Source organism: Seriola dumerili, unplaced genomic scaffold (assembly GCF_002260705.1).
Source record: "Seriola dumerili isolate Sdu_G_001 unplaced genomic scaffold, Sdu_1.0 BDQW01000002.1, whole genome shotgun sequence".
Lineage (NCBI taxonomy): Eukaryota > Metazoa > Chordata > Actinopteri > Carangiformes > Carangidae > Seriola > Seriola dumerili.
In genome coordinates this window covers 6421591-6442866 of record NW_019174257.1, presented here as the reverse complement: position 1 = coordinate 6442866, position 21276 = coordinate 6421591, and the positions used below count along the sequence as shown (strand labels likewise).

General features: G+C 40.5%; 1 protein-coding gene across 1 annotated transcript in view; it reads right to left on the bottom strand.

Annotated features, from left to right (window-relative positions):
* The window catches only part of LOC111235088 (ATP-binding cassette sub-family A member 1-like), a 29133-nt gene that overhangs the window by 5029 nt on the left and 2828 nt on the right, over positions 1–21276 (bottom strand). Inside the window, exons 5-43 of the mRNA XM_022763447.1 lie at positions 20741–20859; positions 20077–20274; positions 19900–19992; positions 18808–19045; positions 18217–18356; positions 17617–17733; positions 17312–17509; positions 16996–17201; positions 16462–16638; positions 15872–16094; positions 15422–15643; positions 15067–15271; positions 14751–14864; positions 13922–14093; positions 13353–13484; positions 13058–13197; positions 12805–12942; positions 11975–12213; positions 11458–11515; positions 11087–11289; positions 10003–10132; positions 9435–9580; positions 9023–9147; positions 8730–8837; positions 7955–8147; positions 7587–7681; positions 7000–7032; positions 6730–6835; positions 6567–6641; positions 6255–6424; positions 5957–6134; positions 5353–5468; positions 4251–4395; positions 3766–3889; positions 3365–3494; positions 2971–3097; positions 2626–2688; positions 1434–1540; positions 973–1114 (exon numbers count right to left, since the gene is read on the bottom strand). Of these exons, the coding sequence (XP_022619168.1) occupies positions 973–1114; positions 1434–1540; positions 2626–2688; positions 2971–3097; positions 3365–3494; positions 3766–3889; positions 4251–4395; positions 5353–5468; positions 5957–6134; positions 6255–6424; positions 6567–6641; positions 6730–6835; positions 7000–7032; positions 7587–7681; positions 7955–8147; positions 8730–8837; positions 9023–9147; positions 9435–9580; positions 10003–10132; positions 11087–11289; positions 11458–11515; positions 11975–12213; positions 12805–12942; positions 13058–13197; positions 13353–13484; positions 13922–14093; positions 14751–14864; positions 15067–15271; positions 15422–15643; positions 15872–16094; positions 16462–16638; positions 16996–17201; positions 17312–17509; positions 17617–17733; positions 18217–18356; positions 18808–19045; positions 19900–19992; positions 20077–20274; positions 20741–20859 (5645 nt within the window). The remainder of the gene's footprint in view (positions 1–972; positions 1115–1433; positions 1541–2625; positions 2689–2970; positions 3098–3364; positions 3495–3765; positions 3890–4250; positions 4396–5352; positions 5469–5956; positions 6135–6254; positions 6425–6566; positions 6642–6729; positions 6836–6999; positions 7033–7586; positions 7682–7954; positions 8148–8729; positions 8838–9022; positions 9148–9434; positions 9581–10002; positions 10133–11086; positions 11290–11457; positions 11516–11974; positions 12214–12804; positions 12943–13057; positions 13198–13352; positions 13485–13921; positions 14094–14750; positions 14865–15066; positions 15272–15421; positions 15644–15871; positions 16095–16461; positions 16639–16995; positions 17202–17311; positions 17510–17616; positions 17734–18216; positions 18357–18807; positions 19046–19899; positions 19993–20076; positions 20275–20740; positions 20860–21276) is intronic.

Sequence of the window (21276 nt, the reverse complement as noted above, 5' to 3'; positions counted from 1 at the left end):
TGTGACATCCTGCAGCATTAAAAACCTGTTGTTCCATATGGGTGTGCCAAACCCCAACAAACACTATGGTTATTAAAGACAGTGACACTCTCCTGTATGCTGTAGCTGAGGTGGCTCCCTGTAAATATCAGGCCACTGAATTTGAAACCTGACTATCTTGATTTCTGCAGTTTGCACCAGAACTAAAGCAGACAAGTAGGAACTGGCAACATCATAGAGCCGTATGTTCAGTGTAATGCTGCATTCGTGCAAGGTCAACACAGCTGTCATACACTGAACCAAAAGGCATGGTGGTAACTTACGGGCCCTGAATTATTGTTAGGGGAAAAACAGCCCTTAGTCTGGGAGTTTTCATGTCTTATTCTGAGGTGGTTAGCCCTAACGCTAACCTTGTATGCACACCAGATTAACAGCCTGAATTAGCTTCTTTTGTCATGTTATGTATTTGCAGTGATTACGAAGTGAAACCAGATACAAACAAACAGTGTCTAGGTCCTACAAAATTTACTAAATTGATTGTAACAATGATTGTTAACAATGGATTTTATTTTGACATAACTGCCAGGGTTGGTGTATTTGCAGAGTGTCGACTGTAGTTCTTGTCACCTAGTGGGAGATAACATTGGTGATATCTCTGACTCGGAATTACAAGATGGAGGCTGACCTGAACGTTTTTTCCCCACATGGCTGCTCATAATTATGGTTTAAACGATTGGACGTAAACGTAACAACACTTACTGACTGAAGCTGATCTTGACCTTTGACCTCCCAAGGGAGCAGTGAAGCGTGTCTTTTAGAATTCAATAATTGAATTTTTATCACTTTATCTGACAAACTCAGATATCAATGTCATTTCATTTGTACAAGCATCTACATCTATAAACACCAGATGGAAGGATATGTATGTGCATGTCTTCACCATTTCTTGTTCATTAAGTTTAGTTTTTGGGGTGAACTGTTCCTTCATGGTACCTTGGCAACAGAGTCCTCTTGAACTCCCCGCAGGCGGGCGAACAGCTCTAGATGTTCCCGACCTGTCAGCAGGTCGCTGATGGCGTCAAACTGTGGACAGTAACCCATCAGCTGGTGGACTCTCTCCATCTCTGTCAACACACTGAGAACCACACACACAGTTTATCACCACTACTAAACTAATAATACTGCTGATATTATACTAGGACTACTACAGATAGTATGACTGCCGCTGCAACAACTACTTCTTTACTGTACTAGTGCTATTATTAATGATACCTCTAACCCTACTACTAATACTAATACTACTGCACAAATGGTACACCTGAAACAGTGGCCTATTGCTAGTATTACGACTACTGTTACTACTAGGACTTCTGATGTCACTACTAGTATGACCACTACTACTACTACTACTACTTCTGTTATGTCTTCCACTGGGTGGCAGAGGCGATTTCTACCTGTGGTGGTTCAGGAAAGCCTCTCCATAGGTGATGGGTGTGTCTCCAGTCAGCATGCGAAATGTAGACGTCTTCCCTGCTCCGTTTACCCCCAGCAGGCCGAAACACTGGAGGACACACACAACAACACAAAGTTACAATATACAGTTGTATGCAAACTTTTGGGCACCCTTGGACAAATTAGACATTTTGTTAATTTTTTAAATGAAAAAAATTAAATACAACCCCTGCGACAAACAGACATTAAAAACTTTCTTCAAATGTTAATGGACTGTTTGTAAAACTCTCTTCATTAACTCATCCGGCCTTCGTTGACTTGTTGCATTGTAAGGCAGGTCAACTATTACCATTGGGATTTGTCAGCTGATGATTTTCAGAGCTGATAAATTCTTTGGCTACAATCACCAAAAGGGTGTTTGGAGAAAAACAGGAGCAGCATTTGATGAGAAGGACAACTTCACTACAAATATTATGCTTTGAGGTTGTGAGGTAGCCATTGGCACAGTGGCGTGGGGGAAGAGTGAAGAATGGTTTCCACTAAATATCAGCAAATTCTAGATACAAGTGTCCTGCAGTCAAGTCAAGAAGGTGAAACTGAAAATAGGCTGGCTTCCACAACAGAACAATGATCCAAAGCAAATCTCAAAATCAACCATGAACTACTTCAAGAAACACAAGCTGAGGCTTTTGGATCCCTTCATTTGAAATTTCGAATCAGCAGCTTCGCAAAAATGTCACATATATTCTTAGTCTCTACAGTAGCAGCACCAGCTACTGTTGCAGTAACAACAGTGGTTGTTGCTGAAAAGCTGCAGTGCTACAAGTACATTAGCAACAGTTATTCTAGGCTCAGCAGCAGGAATATCAGCAGCAGCAGTATTTTTGGAAACAGCACCGTTACGTGCACAATTATTAATAGCAGTTACAGTAATAGTAGAAGCAGCAGGAGAAGCGACAGCTGTAGTGGCAATAATAACAATAGTAGCAGTAGTCGTAGTTTCATCAGCAACGGTTATCATATAATCACTTGGATATTTTCTAATTATCTCTTTTGGGAGAAAAAATAACTAGCTGAACTACAAGATAACTAGCAGTGATTCCAGACATTGACTGACTGTATCTGCAGCAGATATACAGTACATAGCTGACAATCACAGTGTTGAGTGTTGCATTTGTTGTGTAAATCTCTCACCTCACCACGGGGAATCCCAAGGCAGAGACGATCAACTGCTGGCTTCCTACCTGCTTTGTAAACCTGAAAAACACAAAGAAAAACGCTACAATGACAGCCAAGAACTTACAATGAGGCATTCATAACATCAGCTACTCTGCTGTGCAGGATCAGTGGTAGAGATTTATCTCTATATGTGCTGTAAGTGTCTGCTTCTATCAAGTAAAAAAAGAAGCATAAAATGATAAACGATACATATGTGCAATGTAAAAGTACAACCTGATGGTCCTGTGCTCCTTGTATTAACTTTAAGTAGCTATGTACATAGTTTTAGTTTGACTTTTTAGGCTTGTACGCTGGTTGTACCTTGCTCAGGTCTGTCATGGTGAGGATGTCTGATTGGGCTTTGCCACTTTTGACCCTCTCTCTCTCTCTGGCAACATCCTCGTCTTCTGGACCAAGAGGAGGCATCTCAGGTTCAGTCCACCATGGTCTGAACAGACACAAGAAGAGAGAATGACCACTCTGACTACCTTTGTTTATCTGGGTGCTTTTAGAAAGCTCTCTCTGCATTTTATTCAAATATTTACACCCACCTAATTTCTAAATACATTATTATGTTATTGTATTATGTATTATTACTATAATCATTTCATGCTTAAGTAATATTTTGTTTTAAATTCTGATGCATTCATGATTTTTCTGACACATGGGTACACAGAACAGGTTTCCATGGTGACAGAACTAGTTTTAATCATACCTGAAACGAATGAAAAACTTGTACTGCAGCAATATGGTGAAGATGAAGAAGATAACGCCCTCAGCTGCCATCGCAAACAAGTTCTTTCCTACAAAATCCCACTGGAGAGGATCCAGAGTCTGTTTGGTGCCTGGAAAAGGATGAAACACAAAAAAACGTTCCTGGAAAAACTGTCTTTGATTGCATTTGGCAAAGTGTATAAGTATGTAATAATTTTCTGTAGGATGGCACATAGAAGACTACATACAACAAGACAATATACAGTTTACAGTATGTTCAAACTCCTGTAGAGTGAAGGGCAAAATCACCACAAGCACCAAAATATATTTTAGTCTACCTGGTAGATATACAGGTACATATTCAAAGAGTAGGAATAAAAACCCTCCTCCACAGCTTCATACCCAGTCTCCGGAAGGCGTCTGCCATGGCCTGATTTTTGGCCATGTCGATGAGTCCTCGGCCCAGACAGAAATGAGGGAAGATGAGGAAGACCTTCTTCAGAATCCGGTTCACCTCGTTCAGATGCTGGAAAGAATCGCTGAATAGTTAAAGTAACACTAGATACATTATATGTTTGTCTCACCACAGTATCACACAGAGATTACTGCTCCATGTGTCTAGATTTCTGGCTTTCCTATATCACTTCACTTTTGCAAACATCATTTCAAAACAATTTGTAAAATTTCTTCAATCTTACAAAACTTGATGTGATTACATTTAAGCTTTAGCTGATGAAGGCAGAGCTGCAGTAATGCAGCTCTCATACAGCTTTATGTTTCTGAATATCTGAGCCTTTCCTTGTTTCTTATTAGCCAAGGGAATAACTTGTTAGCTCATGTTACGTTACATACTATCCCCTCTTTGTCCAAACTGGTGCAGTTTGTACCTCGTCTACAAACAGCTCCAGGACGAAGGTGGCGATGCTGCCGTTGATTCCAATGAAGAGGTTGATGGAAGTCAGAACCACATAGGCCGTGCTCGGGACGGTGAACACAAAGGATGCTGGGTACATAAGAGGGGTGATGGACCACCTAAAAAAGATTATGAGGTTATTCGAAAAGCATAGACTGATACATTACTTTTGTTACTGACCATCCCTGCAGGCACGCAGCCGGCCACCAATGTCGTTAGATGTTAATATTTGGTTGAATGGAGGTTGTGACATCAGGTGACCAAAATTCAATGTCAGGACGACGTCTAAAGCCAACGTCAATTTGACATACAATACTGACAACAGCTGATAGTTGATAGTTTGTTGGTTTTAAATTGTGTCCTTATGTAATCAAAATCCAAAGTCTTCCAAATGTCTCATGCCAACGTCATCTGGACACATAAAATACTGACATTCTTGTCTGCTAAACATCACAATGTCAGGTAGCCAACATTTTGACATCAACTCGACTTTCATTTCCAACTAAAATTGAGTCCAATGTCTTCATGATGTTAAATTGATGTCTGGTGCCTGCTGGGATGATCCAAGTGGGACAACAGAGACTTTGTCTACAGAGAGACACAAAAAATGAGAAAATCATGTATCAGAAAATTGAAGTGATATGGAAGTCATTTAAACTTTTATTATTGGCTTGGAAGTTTATTTAGTGAGTGTTAGAAATCATCTTAAGGCTAGTCAGACAATTTAAAGATTACTATTATAAATGTGATTGCCTTTGTAGTTATGTACAGAGCAAAAATTTAATGAGGAAAAAATATCAAAATCAGGATTCCAGTTTGTGATATCTTGAACAGGAAGTTCCCAGGCTCTGAAATCAATCCTAGTCAAATGCAACATGCTGTAAGTATTGTGAATGAATGAATGAGACAATTAGATTAAAATAATGAGACAAACAGATTTAAAGAAAACATTTGATTCCGGATCACAGGAACAGACATGAATCACTCTGATCATTCAGTCTCGTCAGATTTTATAACAGATGATTTTAAGAAAGTAACAGCATGAACTGAAGTCAGTGGAGTCTGTTTAAACGTACCCATAGAGAAGGAGCAGCAGGACGAGAGCGGGCAGGTTTGTCTCAGAAACATACGACTGCTGCTGGAAACAGATGAAGATCAGCACAACCATGGTGGCTGGGACGGTGTAGTTCAACTGAAAACAAAATGCAATTTTTCTATTTTATCATATTGTTTGGAGAACAGGGGTGAGCTCTTACTCCATCCATAAATTACTGGCCTGACACTGAAAACAAATACAGAAAAGTGTAGACAAGTGACCACAGCATTACTTCCTTATCGTTCAGCCTCTTCAGTTACAGGTTGTTAAGACCGAAAACAGCTCTGCATTAAAAAAATTAGGCTGCGTCAGTAATCTGCGGCTTTTGTCAACCCTTGTCAACTGGCAACTCCTTGACATTACAGCATCACTGACAGATTTAATCTTTTCCAACAGAAGTGTATCCTTCTCCTCCGCTCTAATACTGTACGGCAGAAAATTACACATAAAATATTTTTACTTCACATATTTGCAAAGTGAACAGACAGTATGTAGATTTTCTATCTGAGATTGTTGTCACATTGGGGAAATCCTATAATATGACAAGTGTTGGACTTGTGGCTGACTGTCTCTTGAGTACTGACCATGTCCCAGGTGAAGTTGGCCAGCCAGTAGAGGATCGGTTTGACCCCGCTGACAAACTGAAGGTGTTTGGCTTTGCTGACTCGCTCCTCGATCAGAAAAAGGACGAAACTTGCCGGCACAAAGGACATGGCAAAGATCACGCAAATGGAAACCAGAACATCCACTGATGTGGTCATCCTGAAAGAGTGACACAGTCAGATAAACACAGAGGAAACATTCACACTGAGTAAGTCTAGCCCTAACAGCTATATAACATCTACCAACATCAACCTAAAAGTTCCACAGCGGAGAATTTACATGGCCATTTCGGTGAGTTGCTCCTTGGTGAGGTTGAGCGGGTGATTGTAGGCGGTGATGCCGTGCTTCCTCCTCTCTGGACCTGGTGGTAGGCTCGCTCTCAGCAGGCCATTGTTCATCACGTTGACAAATGACACCACGGCATGCCAACCTTTGTTATTGTACCACACCTGAGTACAGCAAAGAGAAACGCTTTTCACTTTAAAAACTTGTAATCTGAGTTTTATCTGCGTTCAAGTGTTTTATGTTTTTTCCTTTTAGGACTTGCAGCAGACGATGAAGAGAGAAGTTAATACACAGACACACATTTACCTTGACGTTGTTTTGACTGTTCAGTCTTCCATGAAAATCCGGCAGTCGGTTAAGAAGATGATTCAGTGAACTGTTCTGTGATGAAACAACAGATATCACAAAACATTTAGAACATTCAGGAAGACGGTGGGATTGGATAAAGAAGCCTGAGACCTCGCTGTACCTGTGGAACTCTGTAACGAGTCCTGATTGCCATGACCGAGTCTTGGAACTGATGGACCTGAGATAAAGTCTGGGTGGCGCTGCCCCCGAGGGAGAAACCTCCATATCTGCAACACAAAAAATAAACCTTTAACAGTTTGTTTCTTTTCACGTCCTTCAGGAGAGCAAACGTTCGAAAGATTAAATAAGAGAGGCTCAAACTGTGGACACTATGGTTATGGAAACTGCAAACATTTTGCTCCCAAAATTGTGTTTTATTCCAGCAGCTTACCTGAATTCATTCACCCACTTCTTGGTTTTCAGGCTGTAAATGGCACAGTGGGGAAAAGAGTGAATCTATGAGGAAACTTTTGAAATACAGGGCTGAAATATCTAAAGTAACATCAGCGCTCTCACTACAACTATCTGTGATTTTGATCAAAATATTATGCCATTCAGTCAGATATTTCCATGCTCATCTCACTTCATCAGCCTGCTTTCAGGGGAAAATGTTTGTGTCACATGGTCTGAATGTTGCTTGTAAAAAGGTAAAGATATTCTATATCATCAACCCTAAAATAACTAAGCTATTCAAAACAAAATTATACATAGGTTTACGAGTTACACAATTAAATAAATACAAGATTTTGCGGTCAAATGAAAGGCACCTATAGAGAAATAAAAGGATATAGGTTTCTATCGCATCAATCACTGACATGAAAGATGAAGCTCAATTTCCAAACAGAAGAGAAGGGACAGCAATGCAAATGTATCCCTTGACCCTTGTATGTATCATCAATAAACAAAACAGAAGTACTGTAAATGGAGTGCCAAAAAATAATCCTCATCAATCTCATTGTATTATGTTTAACGAAGTACCTTTTCTTGAGGATCTGAGAGTAGGTTTTCACCAGGTAATCGGAAATGTTATAACTTGTCAGATTTTGGAGGAAGTCTCCAGTCAGCCTCTTAATCTGAAAAATAACAAATTAAAAGATCTCAACTGAAAGTAGTAGAGCCAAATACAGACACACCCTGCAGTTTATTTCACCCTGCACAAGCAAACATTTAAGAAAATGTTACAAGGCTCAATGTTTGTTTGTCTGTTCTGGATTGAATTTATATATATATAAATATATATATATATATATATATATATATTGAACAATGGTCGAGGTAATTTCATATCAAGTCTTAATGCAAAAGTCTTATCACTCAACACTGCCCTCATCTGACACCACTCTGACCTGCGGAGGTGGCAGGCCACCTGCACCCTGCGGGCAGTCAGGGAGCATCCGGCGGACGTCCTCTGTGCTACACTGACATTCAGGAGAGGGTCTATTTCTGCTCCAGTTGCCTCTGCTGAACATCTGCCATGTGGAGTAAGAAATCTGTGGCCGCATGAACAGGCCACCCCGCTCAGCTTCACACTGAGGACTCCTGCAGGGAGAACAGGCAGCGAACATAGAGTGTGTGTTAGTTTTTGGTTTTTAAACATGGAAAAAAGTTGCCTGAATATCTGGTATTAAAAAAAGAACGTGCATCAAACCATTGTGACAATTTGGCAGCATACAGCGTCCTTCAAAGCCATTAGTTTGTACAGGTAGAGATAAGTTTACATCTTATATTGACTGATTACCAGTGAAAGTAATAGATCACTTATTACCCCGAATCAAATGACGGCACTTTGTGAAGAAATTAATCATTTTTACTTCTATCCGAGGCAGTAATCACTAAAAAGGGAAATTTTATTGAATGCTTCAGAATGTTTTAATCACTACAGTCAAGTTAATCTCAGGTTTTTAGTTAATACATACCAGTATGTATTTTTTGCCACCTTGCATGCTATTTTCTTGACACTACATTTAACATTAAATAGCTGTAAAATACATTAATTAAACCTGTAATTAATGGACATGCCAATATTGTTCTTTGGTCTTAACTCAAATTATCTTAACTTACTTATATTGTCTTCAATGGTGATGCTAGTGAGACAAATTTTTGTGTAAGAGATTGTCTTACGTGCTGTTGTCCTCTTCCTCTGTCTCCATACACTTGGTACCAAAACCTGGCTTGTCCAGCAGAGCTTCTTGCAGGTTCTCCATGGCTGGGTTCCCTGGGGCGTCGTTGCTGTTAATATTAAATATAGTGAAGGAGCTCGTCAGAAAAACAATGACAAGGCATCAAGTGATGAAAACGACTAGTTATTTCATAGAATTAAAACTGCAGTTAGTAGCTGTTTACCTCTGACAGAGTGGCAGAGAAAAATCTCTTCTTCACCGACTAAAGTTACGGATATTTAGGTGCAGACTAACCTGAAGAAGGTGTACTGCTCTCCATACATCCAGGGCTGCAGCTGCAGGGCAGGGTACTTCCCAAATGGAGGGACAATGAGGCTGAAGAGAAGGGCAATCAGGACGAACACAGCAGGCAGAACAATCTGAAACATGAAGCAACCTGCAGCTGAGTGGCTTTGCAAGATCAACTTGAATAGAGAATAAATCTTTCTCCAGTAATGACTAATAGCTAATTCCCCATTCATAAAAAATAAACATAAAACATGTGCAGCCAACAAAACATTTTTTAGTCGACAAAGATTCTAACAACCGATTAGTCAACTGACTGAGGATACAGTTCTTGTTTTCATTATGGATACCGTGACGCCCATGATGACAGATGGCTTTTAAGTCTAGCTCTTAAACAGCTGCTGCTGGTGTTTGTCATCACCTGAGCGAAGAAGCCCCTGCGGCTCCTCCGAGTGTAAAGCCAGCGTTTCACAAAGAGAGCCCTCAGCTGTTGCCACATCAGCCACCAGCCGGTCAGGGGGATCCCACCTCGGCCGTCTCCACTCAACAGGTCCGTCTCCTGAGGCTCTGTAAACAGCAAAGGCACAAGTGAGAACTTACACCAATATACTGGGACAATTAATACACAATACAATGGACACACTTGTCAGACCAGAGTCGGAGAAAACTAAAATAGAAACATGACATGATAACTGGGTTACATTTTATTGTTGTGTTTCTATTTAATAATTTTTCATCTAAAGGAAGTCATGCAGCACAAAGTTTCCCTACTACTACTGAATAAGTTTGGTGTGTGGTTGCTGAATGATTTTCGGTGAGTGATGACCTGAGGATACCTTGCTTACGAAGTCTTTTCCTTCCTGGCAGCAGTATGAAAACAAACAATCACAATTGGAGACAGAATGGTAGACTGACTGTACACAGAAACACAGTGTGGCACTGGTATGTACACAAATCTACTGTATGTGTCTGTGATTGTTCGTGCGTACCTGTCTCTGGTTGTTCAGCATGTTGTCCCTCCTCTCTTTGCCCACTTGATGGCTGTCGGCTGTGGGGAGATTCAGGCTGCAGCTCAGGTTCAGCATCCACACCTGTTTCCTCCGCCACTCGCAGAAAGATCTGGAAATTAACAGGATGGCAGTGACTCAACTACAGGGTAACTCTACAAGGTCTCATTTAAACGTGAAACTCTTCTCCACTGCAGCCCTAAAATGGCTGAATATTTAATGAAAAGTCTCACCTAATTCAGCTTTAAATTCAAATTGAGGAATTAATTTCAGTTTGTCCATGTTTATAAAGTGTATTTCTTGCCAGGTTTGGGAACAGAATATTTTCAGTTAGAATCGAAGAGTTTTCCTGGAAACTCTTGTTATGTTCTGACAGTTGAAGCTGCAGACAGCAGATGGCAGTAAAAAGAGCAGTAAATAACTTTTTACGCAGAGGTCAGAGGAGCAGAGAGTGAGTGCTTATTTCACACTGAGTAAACTTATCAGGCTCCATAGGTCTGTTATCAGTGCTAATCTGATGCCAACGTTAAGCCCATTACGACCATGGCTGCTCCACAAATATCCAGCCCTCCTGATGAGACCTGGCTGAGCCAATGTAGATCACACTGGTGGGACGCTGCCTCACTGATGTGAGGTGGTGATTCTGTCACGCACACACATAATTTACACACATAAAGACAGGTAAGGTTAGTGGGGAAGTGTTTTCAGGGCCATGCACACACTTACCACATGTACTTAATAGAAACCTGTCGTTTCTTTCAGACAGCATTGTCTATTTAATCATTTTATTTTTTCTGATTGTGTATTACTAGATTACTGTGTTGTATTTCCTAAGAATTTTGATCTTTCACTGTTTTTCTGGCATGAGGAAAATGACATTAAGACCCCGAGGCTGTTTTTATACAAGTATTAGTCCTATGCATGACTGAGTTTCATATTTTTGTAATTTTATATTTTTTCTGTCTTTTTACATGACTTTGGCTTCCTTGCTCAAGATTTAGAACGTTTCTGGCAGTAGATAAAGTGACTTATTCTTTATCCATCAATGTAAGTGTAAATGTTTTACCTCTTCCAGTGTGCTGTCTGAAAGGCCGTAGCTGCTGATGCCCAGCTCAGTCAGCCTCTGATCCAGTTCTGACAGAAAGACCGCCAGGCTGCTGTTCTTAGCAGCTGTCTGCGGCAGGTTGATCACCGCCTCACGCCCTGACTCCTCCACCAGCCTCGCACCTGGGATGTGGTGCTGTGCCAGGGAGAGCAACGCTGCCAGGTCTGCCATGAAGACAAGAGAGAAATAAAGTGAGTTTGTTATGATCCCATTGGTATTTAATCATTAATACTAAACTGGTGCTTGTAGAAAGTGCCAATGCACCAAACTGTACTTTACTAATATCGAAACCACCTCAGTTTAGAGGCTATACCAGCCTGTTAAACACTCACATGAGCTGCTGTCCTCGCTTCCCAGCCCGGTGTCTTCACTCATGGATGACTCGCTGTCCTGCAACAGAGTTGACAACATTTAAAGACAGGGACAGACAAGGACAAACTTGATGCTGTCACATGAACTACAACAGCTCAAATGCCAGTGGCTAATTGTCCACCAAGGTGAATGGATTTTGATGTGAAAGTAAGTATTATACATATTCGTTTGTGTTTGTTTCACTCCTGCATTGTTGTTATCACCTCATCTCGGTTGATTTCTAGATTGAAACTCACCTATTGTTTTTCTATCATAATTTGACCTTTTAAGACAAAAATGGCTAGTTTATACATTGGCTGGGTGTTTTTGGACAATGCATGTAACAAATGTCAGAACAGCATTGCTAAAAAATAGAAAGGATTTGCGCTTTAGATTTATTTGATAATTTAAGTTTACAAACCAAAATCAAACATTGGCACACTTAACTTTCCCTAGAAAGCCAAAAACAAAATTCAGAAAAAAAAAAAAAAATCAGACCTTGAGAGGAGCCAGCTTATTGGTGCTGCTGGTGCTGGTGCAGATACTGGTACTGCTGGGAGTGCTGGTGTCCAGTCCCTCCCTCTTCACCACAGTGAGGTAATAACCAGATCCCAGCTGGGATTTCAGGAAGAGCGGTGAGCCGCAGCAGCAGAGCTTTCCCTGAGATATGATGGCGATCCGGTCACCTAACAGCTCTGCCTCATCCATGTAGTGAGTGGACAAGATGATAGTTCGGTCTTATAAAGAAAACAGGAGAGAAATATATTCATTGGTACTGGTCATTTGTGCATTGTTTAGGTCTTACATTATGTTTTACTTGTCATGTTTGATTTTTTTTTTTTTAAGACTAATGAACTGTTACATCTTAATGGTATGACACAGGATGACGGTGCACTCAGAACAAAAGCTTAAACTTTCAAATTGGTAGATGACGGGAGTAACGATGAATGTTGTAAAAGGAAAGGACTCATTTACCAAAAGAAGAAATGTAATTAGAGAAACACTGATGTTCATAATAAAAGCTTTCACAATCGTCATTAATTACTCACAAAATTGATCAGTTTATCTCAGATCTTAAGATAGTATGTAATCCTCCCATTCAAATAAAAAATCATCCCAAAAAAGAACGCCATTACACTCCATATACAGCAGCTACTCTAAGCATATCATTTCTTCTCCTAGTTCATATATTTTTGGCCTCTGGCACCTTAAAATGTAGCATTCTGTTGTATAATAGGTATTTGTATATTTACACAAATGCACACATTTTATCAGAACTTCCTATTCTCACCCCACCCCCACTTGAGATGTAGCCCATAGTCCCACACCTTTGCGGTATTTGAGCAGCAGATCCCAGATTCCTCTGCGGGAGTAAGGATCAACCCCAGCTGTAGGTTCATCCAGAACAACCACCTTGGATCCTCCAACGAATGCTATCGCCACAGACAGCTTCCTCTGCATGCCACCTGACAGAAACACAGTTTTTGGAACAGAAAAAAAAAGTATTTATCCATAAAAATTGAGAAACCCTTTTATATGTATTATAGTTCCAAACATTCAAAGTTAAACTAGCCAATTTACCAGAGAGGTTTTTGGTCTGTTCGTGTCGTTTGTGCAACAAGCCAACGTCGTCCAGAAGAGTGTCCAGCTCAGATTTCACCTCATCTTCAGACAAACCCTTGAGACACCCATAAAACCACACATGCTCCTCCACTGTTAGTCTGAGAGTGAGAGAGACAGACAGACAGACAGACAAAATATGAAAATCTGTCAAAATAAATCTATTCCTTTAAATAAATCTGGCAGATCTTTTCAGACTTATTAATTTCAAAATAATGTATCTAATTTGTGTAGACATGGGAGAGCTGAACCCTACATGTCAAACAGGACATTGTGTTGTGGACAAACTCCCAGTGTCCTTCGGATGATGTCCATATCGTGCCGAATATCCATTCCCTTGATATACACGGTCCCAGAGGTAGGTGGGAACAGGCCCGTCAGGACAGATCTGACACACATAAAAAAAATATCACATAATTTTTTTGTTCTGATGCACTTTCCACATGAAATTAGATCACAACTGCGTGTCTTATTCAGACTTTGATTCCTGAAACCACAAAATTACAATAAATTAAGTGACAAAGCTGTAACTCCAGACCGTATTTTCTATGTACACTAACAGCTACTCAATGCATAATTAAGACATGTAGTAACTGCAAAATAATACAGATGTAAATAGGTGGCTGGTATCAGAGTGAAAGGGTTTAATATTAATTTTTCTTTCTAGCCTTTTTTTTTTCTCTCTTGCCTTCCTGTCATTGCTTTCACTCAACCAGAGAGATTATTCTGCATCTTATTCTTGTAAAAATGAAACTCTACGTTGGTCTAAAAGATAATAAAAGATGGCGTCATAGTCATCTTCTTTCAGTCCTCAGCTATACTCACATGGTGGTGGTCTTGCCAGCTCCGTTGTGGCCAAGGAATGAGGTGATCTGTCCCTCATAGAACTTCAAGTTGAGGTGGTTGACAGCCAGTTTGCCCCCCTTCTTGTAGATTTTCACCAGGTTTCTGATGCTCACGCCCATAACCAGGTTACTGGGTTCTGGTTCAATGTGATCTGATGACAGACACACAATTTATATACTTAAATGAAATATGCAGTATCTACAATGTGGAGTTTTGATCTAAGGTAAAAAAAAAAATCTAGTACTAATTCTGCTCTAATAATCTCTCTATAATCAATAATAAAGATGTCACCAGCCAGATGGTCACAGTATGTTTTTATAGACTGAGAGCATAATTCCAAACAAATACAGGACAAAACTCTAAAATGCAAGGGAACATGGGTGGCAGGGATCAGACATAACTCCTCTGTCAACAGAACAATGTGATGTCTGGACTGATGCTCATCTTCAGCTTCAATCTCCATTTGTTCTTAAACACCGAAGTTAATACGCTTATTGTCTTAGCTCATTAACTAGATTTGTAGATTTGTAGTTAATGAGCTTATGATTACAAAACTACGAGTAGAGCCTTTTAACTGGTATGAAAAGACGGTCGACAGCTTCCACACAGCCACCAAAATTTGTAACTAGGCAGGATGACAGGTTACTAAAACCCTTTCCAATCGACAAGCTACTTATCAGTTATGCAACCTCTGTTTACAAACTTAAGGCTACGTCTAAATAAATCTTTCCACGATAAATGAGCAGAAAATAAGCAGCGAGTAAAAAGAAACAGGTGCTGGTGAGCAGACACTTCCAGAGTCTCGTACCTTCATCCTGCTCTGAAGGTGCCGGTGGGATCGGCATGCCTGCCTCCAGGGGAACTCCACCCCAGTAGTTGATCTGGAAGATGAAATACCAAGGTCTGGGGATCCCAAATTCACCTGGTGTAAAAACACACAAACGTGTGCACACATTCAGTTAAGGCCTAATGTTGGTATTTTTAAGAGTGTGTCTAAATGAAGCACAGAATTTTTTTTGTTCTTTAAGAAAGAACCAGTTTCATTGGGAGCTTAAATCCAGTGCACAGACACTATGTTTTCTCGTAGCCAGATTAAGTTCTCATGAAAGTGAATGAAGTTGTACCAGGGAACACGGCTTCGATGTACCAGGCTGCAGTGGCGTAGATGAAGGCGTCCACGTAAAGCATGATTATAGATGTAGTGAAGCTGTAGGAGTCTCCTTCCACAGGGCTGGAGCGCAGGTTGTACCACTGGATGCCCACACCTTGCTCCTCATACTGAGAGAAATACTCGCAGCCAAACCCAAATGCCACAGGAGAAAGAAAACTCTGAGGAAATAGGAACAAACCATTTTTTAGTCCATCTGTGATAATGACCAAGACGAAAGCCCCAAATATTTAATGAATTACATACATTTATTGCAGCATATTAAATTGTGGAAAAAACTTTAAAATTGTACCCATAATTATTTTACTCACAGCAAGGACTCTGTGTGTGGTGTTGAGGTGGTCTCTCCAGGCGACACACAGTACATAGGGCAGGTAGAGGCTAAAGTATATGAGCCCCCCACAGGCAGCAGCCAGGTTGGCTTTGGAGAAGAAGGTACTGATGAGGAAACACTGCATGATGGTGGCGGTGGCAAATGCCATGAGGAAGAAAAAGACAACACCTGGGTCGCTGTAAGGCAAGATGTCCCCCCACTGGAAAGAAATAAGACAAGAAGGAAGGGTAGAAGGAAATATAACACCGCATAATACCACCTTCTAATCTGACTCCCCATTACTTTAAGAAATCTGACTAGAGACAATTTATATTTCTAACATTCTCATGTTCTGTCTCTGTGATCCCACCCAGCCCTCCATTTACAGTTTATTGTGCATCTATCTGTCCTTTAAATATGTTTGCTGCAGAGTGAGTGGCCATCTTGCCTTGAGCAGAGCAATAAGAAGTGCTGCAGAGACCAGGAAAGGAACCACGCTGCTGATGAACCAGCTGAGCCACAGTGTTCCTGTTCCCAGACCCATAATCCTCATGGTTTCCTTCAGCCTCGCCTCCTTCTCGTACACCATACCTTTGACGATCATGGCAACTGAGTAGATCCAGGCCAAAGTCATGAAGAGTGGCAGGGAGCGGTTCAGCACTCGTAGGAAACTGTGGAAAAGCAGAAGGGAGGAGAAATCGTAATCAAAATTCTTATTTACTTCCTAATGCAAAATAATGATGCTGTGGAAACTTAAAAAAGCCGATTTAATCATTGTTATTTATTTCTCTTTAATGATTACAAAACGTATTCTACACTTATTATTTTAACTCAGTTAACTTTAAACTATTGAATTTTCAAAATCTCCTTGATTGCCTTTCAGGACAAAATATGATCCCTGAACCACACTGACCCATTGGCCACCAGATAAAGGTTCAGATGGAAGTTCGTGGATGTACTGGTTTGTTCCCAGTAAAAATGTGTGGAACTATGCGCGCAGTTTATAAAAACATCAATTTACAACAACATATGACTCACACATCGTCCACATAGCAGGGGTAAGGCATCTGCTGGATGTAGATGCCTGTAGTCTGCTCAACTCCGGTCAGGACTCGGCTCACAGCTCTCTCTACCAGGTCCTGGATGTACACGAAGCCGCCCCAAATGTAATGCATGTCATTAAACGGGTCGGCTGCTGGGCCAGGATCCCAAAACCTGATGGTAAAAACAGAATCTCCTCGTTGTAAGGTGAAAACTAAAAGCTTGTTTTTGGCTTAATATTGTTGATTTTTGAGTTCATGGAATTTCATGCAGGTCCTCCTTCATATGTTCCCATAGCTGAAACTTTTCCCGTTCTTTCAGTTTGGACTTCAAACAGAAAACGTATTAAGCTGTATTGCAGTTTGGTTTGTCCAGCTCTTATGCTTTAAGTCTCTATTTCCCAAAGAACAGTTAAGTATTAGTGAGGGCAAAACCAAAGCAGCTTCCTTGACACTCCAATGAAACAATCTATTAACTCATGTGGAAGAGAAGCAGGATAAAAGCAAGACATTCTGGGTGTTTTCTCAGTACCTGTCCTTGATTTTGTTGGTCCGAGTCACTTCATCGATGTCCATTCGGATCTTGTAGGTAACGTGGGGCGGCAGCTCAGGAGATGAAGAATTGGGCAGCAGGAAAACCACACCTGCCCAAAACTGCCTGTCCTCCAGTAGCTCCAGTGCTCTGTCAATCAACTGACCCTCAGTCTCCAGCCCCTCCAGTTTGTTCAGAGAGAAACACTGCAGCAGAGGAAAGAAAATATAAATGATACAAATTATTTTTTCTCTAAACTACTTCTAAATTCCATGGGAGTAAAAGAGAAAAAAAAAGAAAACGGGGGGGGGGGGACCTCAGTGACTTGTGCAAGAGTGCTGATGATGTGGCTGATGTCGTTGTAGATGTCCAGCCAGGAAGGTGGTGCCCCAGGATTCCGATGGGCGTTTGGAGAGGGTGTGTCCAAGAAACGAGCGATCCGTGAGGCCGTCCAGGACGTGTTCTCCAAACGCAGGTTGACTAATACTGCAACCTCTGGCCGCCTCAACAAATCCTGTTTATACACACAGACACATTATATGAAAAAAAAAAAAAAAAACACTAAATATGTGATAACAGATTCATCCCACTTGCAGACAGACAGTAGTTGGTGAGCCAGACCTGCAGCATCTGAATCTCCACACTGGTCTCCATGTAGTTCTTGATGCGCGGTCCCACCTCTGTCCAGGCTTCATTCATCTCCTGGAGGATCTGGAGGTCCTCAAAGGTTTTGTTCACCTTCAGCAGACACAACTTGAAGTTAGCTTAAATGGATGTATTTACTTCATAATGCAAGTACAGCAGAGTACATTTCAATCCAAAAATCATGAAGATTTGAAACGGTTCTGTGCCCAGGGATATTGCAGTTAAGTGGTAACTTAACTATTGATACTCATTAGTTTCAGAAAGAAATGCTTTAAATGGTAATGAGGCATGTTCTGGTTGTGTGAAATGACAGAAGTGAAACTTCCACTTGAGCACTTCCACTCTATGGCCAATACAGTATATATTACTCTTTTCAGTGAAACACCCATAGGGCTTGTTGGTGATATGAACCAATCTAGCAACAACCGTGAGTTACATTCTTACAAGCTTTCTTGAAAAGTTGGCGATCAATCTTGATAACTTATCCCTTGAGGAAAACAAATTTAGCTTCTTTGTCTAATTCCCTTCCACCTCATTTTTTACAGATTAGGTAACTCTGACTCTATCTTGTTGTACCTCTTTCATGACTTGTTGTACTACAGGAGTGTCTGGTGTATACAGCAGTTTCCCAATAAAGAGAGGTTTGATTCCTCGCCACATAATGCGGGACAGAGGGTTGGACTCCAGCCCCTGGATCAAACTTTTACAGAAAGGAGCTGCAGGGAGGAAAGACCAGACCAAACAGGAGACATGTTAGATGAACACACCTGGTTTAACAATACAAACAGTGCACACAGAACAGCAATGACAGACACAGCTGGAATTTGATGCTCAATGATGATGAACTTATTATTAGTGTTGTTACTGAGCGTAAAGCTTACAAAAGTGTCTAACCATGTGACATCCACTTCTCTTTAATTTACAATATTCAAATCAACTGAAAAGTCAAGGAGAACACTTGCAAAATTTTAGTGTTATATAGAAAATAAATAACTATGAATAAATAAATTGTGACACAGGAAATCATTCACTCATCTGCGTACTGAAATAATCTGTGACCTCAGGGCACAACTTGTCAAATATGAGCACAGATTTCACTTCATATCTAGCCAAAAAATAAGAAAACAAAGTAACACCACACAAACTCTGATCTGCAAAGCCTCTTACTGGTGCTGTTGTTACGGTCCAGGTCAGTGTCTTCAGTGCCGTTTTTGCCTAAGAAGGACTTGATGTCATTGTCCTCGTACCAGTTGAGTGACGGGATGCGTTCGCCACCAGCCTCAGGGTGACCGCACATGATCCTTGAAAAAGCTCGGAAACTCTCTCTAGGCAGCGCTGTGCGATTCTCTGGAGACAGAAGACGAAGAGCTGCGCTCAATTCTGCAAAGCTGGAGAGGGAGGTAAACTGAGAGAGGACAGAAGTAAGAGCAAAGGTTTGGAGGAAGAGAAAGGAAACGCACATGGGAGAAGAAAGGCAGGGAGAAAACAGAAAATGACAAACATGACAACATATTCAGACAGATAATAAGAAAAACATTATGTAAGATCAGGAAGAGAATTCTACAAAACAACAGCAACAATAAAATAAACAGGAAAAAAGGCTGTAGTATACAAACATAACAAAAGCTTCAAGTTCCACTTGCAGCAACTACCTTTATAAGATGCAAGGCTGATTAAACCCCATAATACGATGATATGTCCACCCAACAGATATTGCCCACTTATACAGCTCAACTGGGGATTCTCACATCATAAATGGACAAAAACCAACCTCTGCCTCCCTAGTTTTGTAGATTATAACAAACCCAAATTATTCAGGCTATTCATATTCTGTATGTGTAATGTCAAGCTTTACCACATCAATAAATGTATGCAAATAAATAAATATACTGTACTTATTATTATTACTACTATTATTATCCTTTTTTTTATTTAAACATTTTTTACACTTTCATATTCATAACTCTATGGATTATGGGTAATTTTCCAAGTCTGGTGACATCTGCATCCTACACAGACTCTCTAGAAGTCCGCAGAGAGTCCGCTTGAGGCCCCTTGTGGACTCGCAGAGCTCCCGGGAACACGCCTGTGAGGTCAGTGAGTCTGCAAGTGCGGACATCTGGACACTTGTTTATGGTAACTTATTGATAATAAATGCAAATGTGCAGCACCTGCAAAACATTTTGTCCAGTCTTCAGGCTGTTATCTGAATTAAATACAAACACCGATAGATATGAACAATCAGATGTATGTTCTTACGTCATCTATGAGGACTGCCAGTTCCTGGGAAGCTGAGGTGACGGCCTGACTGATGTCCCTAAGGTCTCCAGCGTTGGCCATCAGACGGTCTCTCTAACAGGAGGGAGAGACACACAGGTTTACTGCTGGCACTTCCTGTAGCTCAACAGATACATAAGCAACTCCACTGATTCCTACCGTGAAGAGCTTGCTGAAGTCCAGCTGGGAGAGAAAAAGGTGCTCGGCTTCTCGCAGGATGTCAGCAGGCAGGCTACACAGCTGAGTCTGAAGATCATTCATGACAGCTTCTCCTCCATCCACTGTCAGAAACTGTCTTAACATGCTCGCATTACACACCAGGTCCTTCAGCTGCATCTGATCTCCAGCCACAGAAACCTGGATGGGACCAAATTAATTCCCCACATTTACATTTAAAATGTTAGGCTATGAGAAATATAATACATAAAATTGTTTGCACCTTTAATTATATGACAGTCAATTTTCTAGGCTTTCTATAATGCTTTCCATGTCTTTCTCAATTTTGTTGAATCTTAAGTTTTTTATCCATTTATTTTTTTATTGAACTTGAATTTAACCCAATAAATCAGTTAAGAACAATTCATTTCCTATTTCATTTGTGAACATTATTTGCTGCCTCTTGGTCGTTATAATATATTCAACTCATTTATGTTGAATTGAAATTGAATTGAAAGTTGAATGGATTTTGCATCTTTTGGGAAAATCACTCATCCCATCGATTTGACAAACTGCTTTAACAAAAGCCAAATTCTGAGGGCTTTAGTGGCTCCTTATTTGATACATAAAATTTTTGTTATACAAAGATACACAATCGATACCTCACCTGCATGTTTAGACGAGCCTTCATCAGCTGGTCCACGGTCTCAGGCAACATGCTGCCGTTGGTCAGTAGAAAGGTGGACAACGTCTCATTGGCTTTCATGTAATCTTCTACTGTTTCTGCTGCAGAAGAAACAGAAACATTAATTTGTTGTTTTTTTAGGTAATTCTTGACATCCAATACTGATAGTGATACTGATTATTTAATATTTCATATCTCTATTCATATCTCAAGTCACACATTTCATAATTAGCATCTCCTCGCTAACATTTTGGATTTTTAAGTGGACATCAATGAAATTAAAATGTGTAGCAAGAATAAGTGGTTCCCTGTGAGACTGAAAGTTATTTTTGGAGTCTGCAGATATCCATTAGGTTGTTGATATGGAATTTGTTGCAGAAAAAAAAAAACAAAAAAAAAACACTTAAGAACCGGCTTTCATTCATCCAATTGTTTGTCTGGGGTAGTCATGTAATTTGATCTGCCTACAGCAAGGAGACGCTGAACAGACACTCTGTGCTGCTTTCACAACAGCAGTG